The sequence below is a fragment of the Biomphalaria glabrata genome, chromosome 9 (genome assembly GCF_947242115.1).
Source record: "Biomphalaria glabrata chromosome 9, xgBioGlab47.1, whole genome shotgun sequence".
NCBI classification, from domain to species: Eukaryota; Metazoa; Mollusca; class Gastropoda; family Planorbidae; genus Biomphalaria; species Biomphalaria glabrata.
This window is the reverse complement of record NC_074719.1, coordinates 29,797,831-29,812,948: the sequence shown is the minus strand read 5'-3', so window position 1 is coordinate 29,812,948 and position 15,118 is coordinate 29,797,831. Positions and strand designations below refer to the sequence as shown.

The 15,118-nt window shown below is 35.3% G+C and overlaps 1 protein-coding gene across 6 annotated transcripts in view; it reads right to left on the bottom strand.

Moving 5' to 3' along the window:
• Positions 1 to 1,491: 1,491 nt before the first annotated feature.
• Positions 1,492 to 15,118, bottom strand: part of LOC106069601 (cytosolic phospholipase A2-like) — a 121,302-nt gene continuing 107,675 nt past the window's right edge. For 4 of the 6 annotated variants that reach the window (XM_056042281.1, XM_056042279.1, XM_056042280.1 and 1 more), the window contains exons 15-19: positions 13,415 to 13,512; positions 13,100 to 13,217; positions 4,398 to 4,579; positions 4,076 to 4,262; positions 1,493 to 2,814 (exon numbers count right to left, since the gene is read on the bottom strand). In XM_056042281.1, coding sequence (XP_055898256.1) covers positions 1,835 to 2,814; positions 4,076 to 4,262; positions 4,398 to 4,579; positions 13,100 to 13,217; positions 13,415 to 13,512 — 1,565 coding nt within the window. In that variant the 3' untranslated portion in view covers positions 1,493 to 1,834. Of the gene's footprint in view, positions 2,815 to 4,075; positions 4,263 to 4,397; positions 4,580 to 13,099; positions 13,218 to 13,414; positions 13,513 to 15,118 lie in introns of all 6 variants that reach the window. The other 2 variants (XM_056042278.1, XM_056042282.1) reach the window with 2 other exon arrangements.

Genomic DNA, 15,118 nt, shown 5'->3' with positions numbered 1-15,118 from the left:
AAATTATGTCTAACGTCTTTTAAAAATACTAATCAGATAACGATGTTTAATAAAAATTACTATACCGAGTTGTTATTTCATTTGAAGAATTTATTCCATATGACGTCAAAGGAAAAATTTCACTACGTCACACGGCCTAGTTAAACTAAAAAATGCCACCAATACGAACAGCTTGTCGAGGGTTCATAGACATTGGTGCACCGAGTGAGTTCTTTTAGCATTTCATTTAAAGAATTAACTCCGTATGACGTCAAAGGAAAAAAATCACTACGTCACACTGCCTAGTGTGACTAAAAATGTCTTTATCAATACGAGCATGCTCTCGAGGGTTCATAGACATTGGTGCACCGAGTTATTTTAGCATTTCATTGTGTGTGTATGTGTCCCAGAACTCTTGGACTTTACTAGTAAATAAAGACATTGACCTTCAAAACTTCGGAGATAAGGCATTTCGTGTGAGATGTAAGCCCATGTGGATTGTATGGCTTAAAATGTATGCGGACTTTCATGCGACTAGGGCAGGAAAAAGGTTAAGCCAGGCTCACATCTAACTTTACATTCACATTCACCTATCCTTTGATCTGCTGGATCGTTGGGGCACTACACAAGATCTGTCAACCTTCTTTCTCCATTCTTCTCTGTCATTTGTCTTTGATAGAATTTCATTCTGATGTTCTTTCCGAAAATATTGAAACCTGACTTTTTACCTGCCTGGGTGGACCACTTCGGGGGCCGATTTTGAGTTTGTGCTTCCACACAAACTTTCTTTGTAACCTTGTTTTTCTACCAGCTTTTGTTCAATTAACGAAATTGCCAAATGAGTTTGTCGTAAATATGTTATCAGTCGATCGAAAGTAATTCTTGATCAACTGAAGTGGTACAATTTGTACACATACGTTATTTCTCCCACACCCAATCTAATTAATGATTTTTGTTGGTATCTCGAAAAAGGGAAAGAGCTGGTGGTAGGCCTTATAAGTTGAATTAGTCCCTTGTATACTTAGTAGAGAGAAAAGTTTGAAACTTACAATAGAGAACAAGAAAACCTTCTATTTTCATAAGCACTTCCCTGGCACAGTGGTTAGTGTATTTGCTTGAGGAGTTTTTAGCCGACTTTAGACCTTGAGTTTGAATGCAGGTCGTTCAATTTATATCTATGCATTTAAAAAGCTGGTAACTCAGATACCCCCCCCCCCTCTTTCTTTCTCCCCGAACACCTTTCCCAACTGGTCCAGACACGTGATAGGATCATAGCGAATGGAGAAAGCTGAAAGCATGAAAGGGCGCTAAACAAAACAAATTTAAAAATATTCGCACAGATTAATTATTGTTAGTCTAGATCTATTACAAATTTAATTACATAACAGATCCAACTACTTAAAATAAGTTTTGCTTTTTTTTTTTTAAAGTATTTTACATTTTTTTCTTTTTTTTTTTAAATATAATTCAGAACAGTGTAAAAGTCATTTTATAAGAAATCAACAAAGATGTTATTTGTTGTGCTTACATAATAAATTTAATCAATTCATTTTCAGTTGTGTGTTATAAGCAAAATATTTGATACCAATACAGATTAAATAAATCGTGCTAAAAACTTTACTCTATCTTAAATATATATATGTGTGTGTGATGTGTGTATATACATATATTTTGTGAAAATTCATTTAAAAAACAACAAATGAGACTTCAAATGACAAACAAGTTCACACACTTTTTTTAACATTAACTCTCTCAAAGAAAATAATTGTTAAATATTTTGTACAAATCTTAAAATTTAGATTAATTCTATAAAAAGCTTGCTAAAAAGTTTTCTGTAAGTTAATAAATAAATAAACTACAAGTGGGTGACGCGTTCTGCTAAGTCTATCCAGTCAACTAATGGCTGATTTGTTATATTAGCAGCTGAATTACATATCTCTGTTTGATTCGATTTGTTAGGGTCGTTATCACATTCATTTTTTAATTCCTCTTTTTCAGTACAGGCTGAGTCTGCATTCTCTAAAGTTTTCATGTTACTAACACTTGAAGTAGTATTGTAGCTAACTGTCTTTCTCAATGATTTTGGTGATAATTTTTGTGGTAATACTGATTCTGATAACAAAACCTCATTATCACCCAGCTGAGTGTTGTCATTTGATTGTATTATACTTTTGACATTTTGTTTGAATGTTTTTGGCTTCATTGGGCTTTTGACAGCTTTTGACCTTGTTAAAGTAACTCTGCCAAGACCAGAGCCAGTTGTGTAATCCTTAGTAGGAGAACTATCGGGGTCATCATTTTCCTCGTCCACTCTGGTCATATCTGATGTTAGTCGCATTCTTCTACTTGGTTCTTTGTTCCCATTACTAGTCACATCTTCGGGTAATATTAATGGTAAGCTAAAGGGACGTTGTTTGTATTCATTTGAGTCTCTTATTTCTGTTATAAAGTCTGCATCGTTTTTATCTAAATTTTCATCTTTTTTAATGACTTTGTCTAAGTCATCATTTTCACTAAGACCCGAGACTTGCTCAACCATGGCAATGTACTCAGCAAGTTTGTCAGCTTTTATTTTGCTGTTTAAACTTAATCTGGCTATATCTTTTTTTTTGCATGGTCGCCTAATACTGAATCTGCGTCTTCTTTTGATACAGGTAGCTATGTTGTCGAGTATAAGATCCTGACATAACAATGTGTTGTACTCCATCAACTGAGACAAACGATCAAACTCCAAGTGAGTGTATGTAAATTTAAATGTAGAATAAGGTCTAGCTGGGTCGTCAAATATACTAAAGTTTGCAAAGTCCAACTCTTCCTGTGTTGTTCTTTCAATCCCTGGAATAAAAATCACAAGAACTGTATTCGGTGTAAGTCATCATAACAATGAGATGTTCAAACAAAAAGACGGGGAAGTAAGTAGTCCGTTTGAGTCAAGAAACATTGTGAATATCTCTTAAGTGATCTGATTTTAGATCCAGCTTTTCATTCCCAAGCATTCGAATTACACAATGAACTTTACACAATAGCTCAATTAACTGACGTCAAAACCAACAAATACATCTAACAGAATGTTTAGAATGCTGATTACTTGCTTGTCACAGAGGAATAGGGCATACTTAGAACAAATGGACATAATTATAAAACAAACAATGAAGGAAAGAAAGTCATCACACACTAGAATGTAAGCGGATGAAAGAAATGTCAATTTTCTAGATTGCTCTAATACAAATCGTGTTATGTCACACCCTGACCTGGAGTTCATTACTATTTAAGATGTCTTGAACTCTTGGAACTTTATAGTTCATTTGTTTCGATAAGAAATCATTTAACTACTAGTACTTGAATGATGTTAAAAACACGATTTTATAATTTCTTCATTGTGATATATGTCAAATCCCCTTATCGAATGTAACAATAGAAGTGATTTCAATTTTATTCCTGGATTTGTTTGTGTTTTATTTATTTTGAAATTAAGCTATTATACAAGGATATGGAACAGCAGAATTTCAATCAAAACAAATAATCAAATGTGACCAATTGACATAGTTAATTACCAAAGTACATGCTACACCCATTTGGCATCTATCTGATACCTGCAGTCCAAATTGCATGCTACAACCCATCTATCTGATAGCTGCAGTACAAAGTATATGCTACACCCATCTATCTGATAGCAGCAGTCCAAAGTATATGCTACACCCATCTATCTGATAGCTGCAGTACAAAGTATATGCTACACCCATCTATCTGATAGATGCAGTACAAAGTATATGCTACACCCATCTATCTGATAGCAGCAGTCCAAAGTACACGCTACACCCATCTATCTGATAGCTGCAGTCCAAAGTACATGCTACACCGATCTATCTAATAGCTGCAGTCCAAAGTAGAATAAACTAGTGAGGAACTGCTCCTTTCTTTTTCCATATCCATTTTCTTGTGGATTTTTTCACATATAGGTATTAATGACAGTTGCTTTTAGACAAAGGCAAAGGAAGAAGATAATGAAGATTTCTGCAGAGGCAGACATTATTTAACAGTCAATGATCTCAAAATCTAATTAAGTTGCGAAATAACAGGTGATGAAAATAAATACCTGGTCTTAGTTCTCTTTTGAAATTGATGTTAACCAAACAAAAATGAAGAACTATTGGGCAGTTTGGATCCCAAGGATGTTTAAAAACATAGCACTCTTTTAATCCTTCTTTCTCCAGAACACTGGTATCAATAGGAGGAAATGGGACTTTATTCAACTCTGCCCATTTAGCAGCTAAAAGAAGTTCCTTTTGGATATAAGATTAAAGAAAGGAAAAAGGTTAATGACCTAAAAAAAATACAACATTCATATAATTATTATCTTGGTTTAGAACTAGATAGAACAATACCAATAATACACACAATCAAAAACAGAACATTACTTTAAATGGAGGTGTGTCATCACTAGCTCTAGCACTGAAATCAAAAGACAGAATGATATCTACTTCTCTTTGTGGGCGTAGTAGCACAGGATAAGGTGAGTTGAAAGTTAAGCCACTGTCAACAACATACAGTTTTTTAACATGTGTAGGATGTAGGTCAAAGATTCCTCCAAAAGTATCACCTGTTAGCATAAAATACAAAACCATATTACTACACTATAACGATAGGTAAGATGGGGACAGAGACAGGCAATTATGTGTTAAAAGAAGAAGAAGACGACTAGAAAAGGAAAAGATTAGATGATCTTAGGTAGTAGGAAATTAGATAAGGTGGTCTTATGTAATAAAGAAGTTTTTGAATTATTTTTTTTGGGTACATCGGCAGACTTTAAGCCATGTCGTGCCCGTAATCCCTAAAAGGTTACTCTCCCTTTATACCACAAGAGTTAAATTTTATTTAGTTAAGTTATTTAAAAACATGGTCTATTCACAGTTAAAATAGTAAAGGTAGTAAAAATTTACTAATTTAGTAAAAATCTTTTGTAAATATTATATGTTCACAATTTCACATATCAAATCTTCGTAGACAACCCCACCTCCCGGACAAAGCCCAGTACCTTCCCAGGGTCGACATTATCGAACCATGTTTTTAAATTGTGCGCTCTAAAAATTTTCCCCTGGTATTTGAGGCAATCAATGAGGATATGTTCCATCGGAGGCGAGAATCACAGTACTCACAAAGCGGGTCTTCTTCTCTTCAGCACAAAGGAGTGCGTGATGTAGGTGTGCTTCCACGCCTTGTCAGACCTTTAGATGTAAGCCGCCACCTGACATCCGCCACAATCTGTCTGAGTTTGTTGTGGGTCTCAGCCTCCCACCGATCCTGCCACTCTCAATAGGTGGCAGAGGCAATACTTTGTCTCAGGTCCGAGCAGGGAATTTGAGTTCCTGACACCGCTTGATTTAGGGCTCCCTTTGCTTCTCTGTCTGCCGTTTTGTTTCCCTCTATGCCCACATGGGAGGGGAACCAGATGAAGGGGACATCCCTATAGCCGGCTGTTATTTGGTCCAAAAGCTTTAGGCTCTTATGTAACAATGGAATTTCAGTCTTAATCCGCCCCAAAGCTTGCAATGCAGATTTGGAGTCGAAGCATGTGATACATTTTCTTCTTTCTGATGCTTTGACGGCTATAAGTGCAAGCAATATTGCATGTAATTCGGCCGTAAAGATAGAGCATCCATCGGGGAGTCTACGGGAGATTGTTTTGAAAAGCTCAAAGACAAAGTAAAGCTTGCTTATTCAGCAAAGTCACTCAAGTCTTACACTAATCCCTTCATTAAGACTTTAGGAGCAGTGGTGCTACCTTTGAAGAATAATACTCAAGAAGTGAAAGCAAGGTTTGAGGTTGTAGACATTAACCAAGAGAACATTTTGAGAGGTGACACAACAGAATGCTTAGGACTACTACAATGAACTGATACGCAGACATGTGAATTTACAGATGATTCAGTGCATATGATATCTGTAAGTGATTCGAAATACAGTGAAATTCAAGACTGTACAAGCAAGGAACTTTCAATGCTTCTGGAAGTAATTACGACTGGTTAGCCAGACACAAGAAGCGAGACTCCAATTGAAGTCAGGCCATATTGGGATTGAAGTGACCAGTTATCAACTTCGGATGGAATTATATACAAAGGTCTGAGAATAGTCATGCCACCAAGCTTACGTACATATATGCTAAATCTGATACATAAGTCTCACTTAGGAATAGTGAAGTGTAAGCAAAGAGCCAGAGAAGTCATGTTTTGGCCAGGCATGAATGCAGATATTGAAGTGACAGTTAGGGATTGTAGCAGGTGTGCTGAACATCGGAATCAAAATGTGCCAGAATCGCTAATGCCTACCAAGACACAAGACCTTCCCATGGTTGGGTGTGATCTGTTTAACTTTGAGGGAAAAAAGTATGTGCTTGTAGTTGACTACTTCACAAAGTTTATTGATGTGAAAGTACTGTCACAGGAAACTACATCAGGTATAGTCAAAGCTATGAAGAGTATATTTGCATGCCATGGAAAACCTAGAAGATTGAGGTCAGATAGTGGGCCTCAATTCGCTTCAAGAGAATTCCTGAATTTCTGTAAATCATACGGAATAGAGCATGAAATCTAGCAGTTTTACAGAAGCCATAGGAAATCCCACTTCAAGACATCATTGTTACGTTTCTCTCTCTCTCTCCTAATCAGGCGTTCTGTAACCAACTGCTAAACACACAACACATCGATCATCTGACAACAAGAACAATAATCTGGTACTTTAATAATGGTCAAATAGATAACAGCCAATACTAGACAAGTGGCAACACAATCAACTACTAAAAATGCTACATTGTACATCAATGTACTAAACTCTACTGTCTCGTACGTTTTACTAGAGGACTCCGCCAGGACCGACTTCATGGCCGACTAACAGTTCCGGTCTCCTCTCTGTCCTGTCTTGAACTGCCTTTTTCTTACAACTGTCTCTAGTCCGTGAAGGATTTCGATCACATGACCATAACACGTGTCATATTTGTGTGTACTAGCAGTACTGTCCCATGTCCATTGACAGCCGTTGACCTGAGTGATTTGCCTAAGTTCACGTGTGTCAGCTGAACCTACAGTGAACCCGATCGCGTCGCCAATAGGGTTATAACAATATCTAGAGATTTCAAACTACATACTTCTTCTTCTAAAACCTCTAGACCACATGAACCTTACGTAACACGCTCAGGCAGAATAGTTAACAAACCCAAAAGACTTGATTTGTGATTAACTGAATTGACTTTTAGTTGGCTAGTTTGTTAGTTATTCTGATAAATAGATTTTTGAATTAAATAAGAGAGATGTAACCATAGACTTATATATTATATCTAGACTGGACACAGGAAAGAAATTCTTATCCGCGATTGATCGATACACAGACCTATACATATATAGATTTTTATGTACGTAAACTCTTTTTCTTCAGGCTTTAAGGGAAGTCGCCCCAATCAATCTTTTCTGTCTTAGAAAAGTAATGATCTTTAGTTTTCAAAGTTTAGAAATAATGCAAAATCATTTCTCGGATATTCACGCAAATATATGAAACAAAGCCATTTCCTGTTTGTTTCCATTGAGATAATGTTTAAAAAATCCTAGATGGAAATAATTCATGTTGATTTAAATCATCTTATGTACATTTAAATAGATTGATTACCTAGATCTTTCTAGATTATGTATCTAGAAATTGCAAAATAATAATTATGAGATGAGAGTACTCTTATTTTTGATGTTCAATTACTAGATCTAGATATAAAATTAACTCTTTGACTGCTGTGTTTTGTTTTCAAAAAAATGCTACTTTTTTAAAAAAAATAAGAAAATGTTCCAAACATGGCTAAAACAAAAATTTATTGTTTAAGTACCAATGATGCTATAGTAACAAATTTGGTATCAAAGTAAAGGTAAATGAATGGAGAATGTGAAAATGTAAACATCTTTCTATTTAAATATAAGATACAAATTATAATCTAAATAATATGACACTCAGAAAAAAAAATGGATGCCAACTTTAGAACTTTTGAGACCTAAATTTAGATTTTGTTCTTTGTATTACTGTTGAAACAGCATATTTAGACTATTTACAGCATTTTCAAAAAGAAATGTGATAAAACAGTCAATAAAAGATGATGAATCATTGATTATATTATTATTTTTACCTTGTTTTTTAGTCAGAAAAAAAGTGAAAATTATTGCGCTTTTCATTTCTACCAATAACAATAGATACCAGTACTAAATCTATCAACCAAATGCACTCAAATATTATGTACATTTGAATCAATGGGATATAGATCTAGATTTGTCTTCTTTTTATTTGCATAGAACATCTTTCATTCTAATACTAGACCAGTGCAAGACATAGGCTAGCGAGAGATCAAAGCCTAAATCTCTAACTAGATGAAGGACAATAAAAATCCTAATTCATTTTACCTAAGATTTAGACATCAAATAGATCATTATTACTGTTCCTTTGTGATATTTTCAAAAAGAAATGTGATAAAATAGTCAATAAAAGATGATGAATCATTGATTATATTATTATTTTTACCTGGTTTTTTAGTCAGAAAAAAAAGTGAAAATTATTGCGCTTTTCATTACTACCAATAACAATAGATACCAGCACTAAATCTATCAACCAAATGCACTCAAATATTATGTACATTTGAATCAATGGGATATAGATCTAGATTTGTCTTCTTTTTATTTGCATAGAACATCTTTCATTCTAATACTAGACCAGTGCAAGACATAGGCTAGCGAGAGATCAAAGCCTAAATCTCTAACTAGATGAAGGACAATAAAAATCCTAATTCATTTTACCTAAGATTTAGACATCGAATAGATCATTATTACTGTTCCTTTGTGATAAATTATGGATTTAGAATAGTTTAATATTTTACTTTTATTTAGTAGTAAACCTTTTGGAGTGCAACTTGAACCAGTATAGTGATGGTGATGATTTTTACCAAAAAACAATACTAAAAAAAATTGCTAGAAAATATACCAAGAAAAGGCCCAGCATGGTGGATGAATATTGGATTTAGATCTGCCATTTCTGTTGTTTTCATTTATCTAAGGGTTAGATCTATAGGAATCTACAAAGGTGTAAAGATAAAAGCATAGATCTAGTCAACCTTGATCTACATTCAAGACCTAGCCCTAGTCTAAGGCTAAGGCCTAAGCCTAAGCATATAAGGCAATACTAGATCTAGATCTAAATCTAAATGCTAATAATGTCCAAGTCTGCTTCATCCTATGCTAAATCTTGATCAAGATCTTCATTATTACAATTCATAGAAGTATAAATAAAACAATAATAAAGCTTCTTCAGTAGTAAACATTGTGGGTGTGTCTTGGACAAGCATAGCCATGATGTTGTAGATTTTTACAGATAAACAATACTAAAAAAAAAAAAGAAAATGGGGAAAAAATGCCCACAGTACAGTGGATGATTATTTGATGTAGATCTACCATTTCCTTTCTTTTTATTTACCAGAAGCTTAGATCTAAAGATATATCTAGATCTAGAGTCCAAGTCTAGAGATAAAAGCTTAGATCTAGTCAATCTCGATCTACAGACTACACCTAGCCTACTGACAATAATAGATTTAGATCTAAATACTAATAATATAGATATAATCATATAAATACGCTAAATTTAGACCTACCTGAATCTAATCTAGATCAAATTCTTCATTATTACTATTTATTTGTGATAATTTTTAGAATAATTATAAAGTTTCTTCAGTAGTCAACATTGTGGGTGTGTCTTGGACTAGCGTAGTCATGGCGACGTTTTTTTACATTGTAAAAAAAGTAATAAATAAATGTCTAAATAAAGCCAAAAGCTTCTAATTTCTATGTAAACAAAGGATGAAGAACTCTTTTATAAATTAAAAATAGTTCCACTGTTGTTAGTTAAAATTTTTAATTTAAAAATGCAACGAAACAAAGGTAGGGTAAGAACGTCTATGGGATAGACGTTCCGTGCGTTTAGGGCAGACAGACCGTCTATGGGATAGACGCTCCGCACTCATTGAGTTAAATTATAGGTATATGTTACATAGGTTAGGGTTGAAAAAAAACCTTTACTTCTTTTAACTACTTTACAAAACAACGCCTTGATCCAACTTTCTAAAAAAATTTCACGACATTTTTTGTAGTGCTAAAAAATCTCCATGTCCAGTCTAGAGTAGTATATATAAGTCTATGGATGTAACATATTGGTATTATATGTACATTTGCACACTAGCGCGTCAGTGCAACACCGCTTGTGTTTATGTAATAAATGGAGTTCCTAATATGTCTTCCTTCTTAAACACTAGTTTGTTATTTGTGTATCACGAATATTCTACAAATATATATTTTATACATTTTTAAGATAAGATAATTTTATTGTTCCAAACAAATATACATGAAATATATAGAGGCCTATTAGATTATATCCATGCTAATGTATGTTTGACATAGTTGCTATATGTGTATATTGCCCACAACGAGCCACATTACAACGACTCCTCCTCCTTAGCCTTTATAGTTCTAACAAATGGTTTTAGCTCCCAAATTCTGTTTCTCTTTTTGATTCTTTCAGTCTTCAATCAAACGGCCTAAAACCCCCTATTACGTATCCCCGCCCATTATATTTGTAAATGAAATGCCCCTCCCACAACAACAAACTTTTTGGCTCTTGTATCTTTCAACGGAACGGCTGCCTATTAATGCACTTAACCCCACTATCAGATACTTGTTATAATCTAGGGTTGAAATAATTAGTATATGTGTATATTGCCCGGAACACTTTGAAATCCATCAGTAATACTGCACGCATTACAACTAAACTCCACCCCTAACACAATTTTCTAGCCCTATAATTTTATAGTCTCCTATTTTTTGTCTCTTTCATCCTTCAATCGAACGGCCCCCAAGCCCAATTATAGAGTATGCACAGAAACGTGTCAAGTCCATCAGTTGCACCCTTCTCGTCTGCCAGCATTATAACGCCCCACCCTCCTCACTTTTTTAATGAAACGTCTTCCCCAACATTTGTATTCCCATGAAACGTCTTCCCCAACATTTGTATTCCCATGAAACGTCTTCCGTCAACATTTGTATTCCCATAAAATGTCTTCCCCAACATTTGTATTCCCATGAAACGTCTTCCCCCAACATTTGTATTCCCATAAAATGTCTTCCCCAACATTTGTATTCCCATGAAACGTCTTCCCCCAACATTTGTATTCCCATGAAACGTCTTCCCCCAACATTTGTATTCCCATGAAACGTCTTCCCTGGAATTCCAAACACGCAGAACAAAAACACGTTTCTGGTTAGATGGACCTAAATCTAGATTAAAAAATATTTTTATTATTCAGTGCAACAGCCAGCATTACAATGACAACGTATATTTTTGGTACCCTCCAATAGATTGTTCATCTTTAACCATGAACTTTGGGGGCGCTCACAATTTATTATTTTTTTTTTTTCATTCCGAGATTTGCCATTTAGTTTACTCTTTATAGATCGCAAGGTCGGGAACTTTACTTTGACTAAATGTAAAAAAAAATATGAATTTGGTTTTATTAATTGCAATGGTTTGATGTCTTGTGAATGTCCAAAAATAAGAGTGAAACAAAGAATATATCATTCCCTGTTCTCTCTGTTAGTTTTATTTACAGCGCGTCTAAAAGGAATCTGAAATGAACAAACATTTTTTTTAAAAGTTGACTTCTTTAAAAATACAGAAAGTCCTATAAAAATACTACTTCAATTTTTAATTTAAGTATAGAATGTGGCCTGAAATACCGAAGAAATACAAAGATTTGAATCTTGCAGGGAAGTGTCGTAACTCCAAGTGGTAAACAAAAACCTGTGTATGAAATGTCATGCGACTACCTTAGTAATTTAGTTTAGGATATGCTGATACTAGGGTTAGTCAGTCTCTGGTATTTTACACATTTGATAGACATTTCTACTAATTGAATTTCACAAAAAATCCCATTAATTTCTTAAAACAAAAACAACTAATGAATCCATGAAAGCTGAAGCACGAAGTGACGAGAGATCTTGTAATCTGTTATTCTGTAATAAAGTACATTCGCAACAGCTTAGTTTCAGATCATTTTTTTTTTGTTTTGTACATGCTAGAGTTTCACTACTATCGTCTTATTCTGTGACTTACATTTGTACATGCTAGAGTTTCACTACTATCGTCTTATTCTGTGACTTACATTTGTACATGCTAGAGTTTCACTATTATCGTCTTATTCTGTGACTTACATTTGTACATGCTAGAGTTTCACTACTATCGTCTTATTCTGTGACTTACATTTGTTTTTGTACATGCTAGAATTTCACTACTATCGTCTTATTCTGTGACTTACATTTGTACATGCTAGAGTTTCACTACTATCGTCTTATTCTGTGACTTACATTTGAACATGCTAGAGTTTCACTACTATCGTCTTATTCTGTGACTTACATTTGTACATGCTAGAGTTTCACTACTATCGTCTTATTCTGTGACTTACATTTGTACATGCTAGAGTTTCACTACTATCGTCTTATTCTGTGACTTACATTTGTACATGCTAGAGTTTCACTACTATTGTCTTAGTCTGTGACTTACATTTGTACATGCTAGAGTTTCACTACTATTGTCTTAGTCTGTGACTTACATTTGTACATGCTAGAGTTTCACTACTATTGTCTTAGTCTGTGACTTACATTTGTACATGCTAGAGTTTCACTACTATTGTCTTAGTCTGTGACTTACATTTGTACATGCTAAAGTTTCACTACTATTGTCTTAGTCTGTGACTTACATTTGTACATGCTAAAGTTTCACTACTATTGTCTTAGTCTGTGACTTACATTTGTACATGCTAAAGTTTCACTACTATTGTCTTAGTCTGTGACTTACATTTGTACATGCTAAAGTTTCACTACTATTGTCTTAGTCTGTGACTTACATTTGTACATGCTAAAGTTTCACTACTATTGTCTTAGTCTGTGACTTACATTTGTACATGCTAAAGTTTCACTATTGTAGTAGTCTGTGACTTACATTTGTACATGCTAAAGTTTCACTACTATTGTCTTAGTCTGTGCTCATGTAGACTTACATTTGTTATTCTCATTTTCTTCTTCTTGAGTCTTTGTGAAAGGTGAAAACGGGAAAACGTTATTTAATGAAAGACCACGCATGAAATTGAAAATTTGAGCTGCTCTAAGTTCTATGCTCTGAAATTATAGACATTTGAATTATTAATACAATCATTAAACTATAATACAATCATTAAAATATTATAATATGATTAAATATGGCTACAATAATTACAGCTAAACACTGTTTTTGTTTAGTACACATATTCTTTTTTTTTTACTTATGATTATGACCTTTTCAAGTCTATGTCTAGTGCCCTAAGCTAGTTAAAGACCTGAAACCATCGAGTCTCCATCATTCTAGACAGCATTGAATCCCAAAAAGTTTTCTGTTTCAGTTTGGTACTTTTGGATCGTTTTCTCTGAAGTCCACCTGTAGGCAGAACAACAAAAAAAAAAAGAACTTTTTGTTCATAGTTTGTGCTGTAAAGAATTATTTACATTATACCATATGATAACCTCTTTTGTAGTGTACACACTTTTTTACAATGTAAACATTGATTTTGTATTTTAAAACATGTTAGTTTATAGATCTATATACAGTTGATTGTCGATTATCCGGATTAATTGGGAATGGGGTCTTTCTGGATAATCGATCATCTGGATAACCAAATGAGGAATATTATCAACGGTCCATTTCGCCACCAACACAAAAGAAAATGAATTGCAAACGTAAACCTACAGTTCAAGTGCTCGATACAAGGGAACAAAGAGTTCTACAGAGACGCCTTCCATTCTTGTCAGAAATAATCACGGCACATCAACAACACCATTTAGATACCGTACTGTAAAGCAAAATCAGGTAGTCAGGATATTTGACGTTCCGTAAAACTGACGTCCGGATAAACGATGTTCTACTGTAATTAATTAAATTATTTGTAACTGTTCTTTGACAAAAAAAACAATTTACATACTTAATGAGAATAACTTTAGTTTTTTATGGTAGTCATTTCCAGAGGACTACTGTGAAGCAAATATAAGCAAACTGCCTGGCAGAGGAGATACCAGCAAACTGCCTGGCAGAGGAGATGCCAGCAAACTGCCTGGCAGAGGAGATGCCAGCAAACTGCCTGGCAGAGGAGATACCAGCAAACTGTCTGGCAGAGGAGATACCAGCAAACTCCCTGCCAGAGGAGATACCATCAAACTTCCTGGCAGAGGAGATACCAGCAAACTGCCTGGCAGAGGAGATACCAGCAAACTGCCTAACAGAGGAGATACCAGCAAACTGCCTGGCAGAGGAGATACCAGCAAACTGCCTGGCAGAGGAGATACCAGCAAACTGCCTGGCAGAGGAGATGCCAGCCAACTGCCTGGCGGAGGAGATACCAGCAAACTGCCTGACAGAGGAGATACCAGCAAACTGCCTAACAGAGGAAATACCAGCAAACTGCGTGACAGAGGAGATACCAGCAAACTGCCTGACAGAGGAGATACCAGCAAACTGCCTGACAGAGAAGATACCAGCAAACTGCCTGACAGAGGAGATACCAGCAAACTGCGTAACAGAGGAGATACCAGCAAACTGCCTGACAGAGGAGATACCAGCAAACTGCCTGACAGAGGAGATACCAGCAAACTGCCTGACAGAGGAGATACCAGCAAATTGCGTAACAGAGGAGATACCAGCAAACTGCCTGACAGAGGAGATACCAGCAAACTGCCTGACAGAGGAGATACCAGTAAACTGCCTGACAGAGGAGATACCAGCAAACTGCATGACAGAGGAGATACCAGCAAACTGCCTGACAGAGGAGATACCAGCAAACTGCCTGACAGAGGAGATACCAGCAAACTGCCTGACTGAGGAGATACCAGCAAACTGCATGACAGAGGAGATACCAGCAAACTGCATGACAGAGGAGATACCAGCAAACTGCCTGACAGAGAAGATACCAGCAAACTGCCTGACAGAGGAGATACCAGCAAACTGCCTGACAGAGGAGATACCAGCAAACTGCCTGACAGAGGAGATGCCA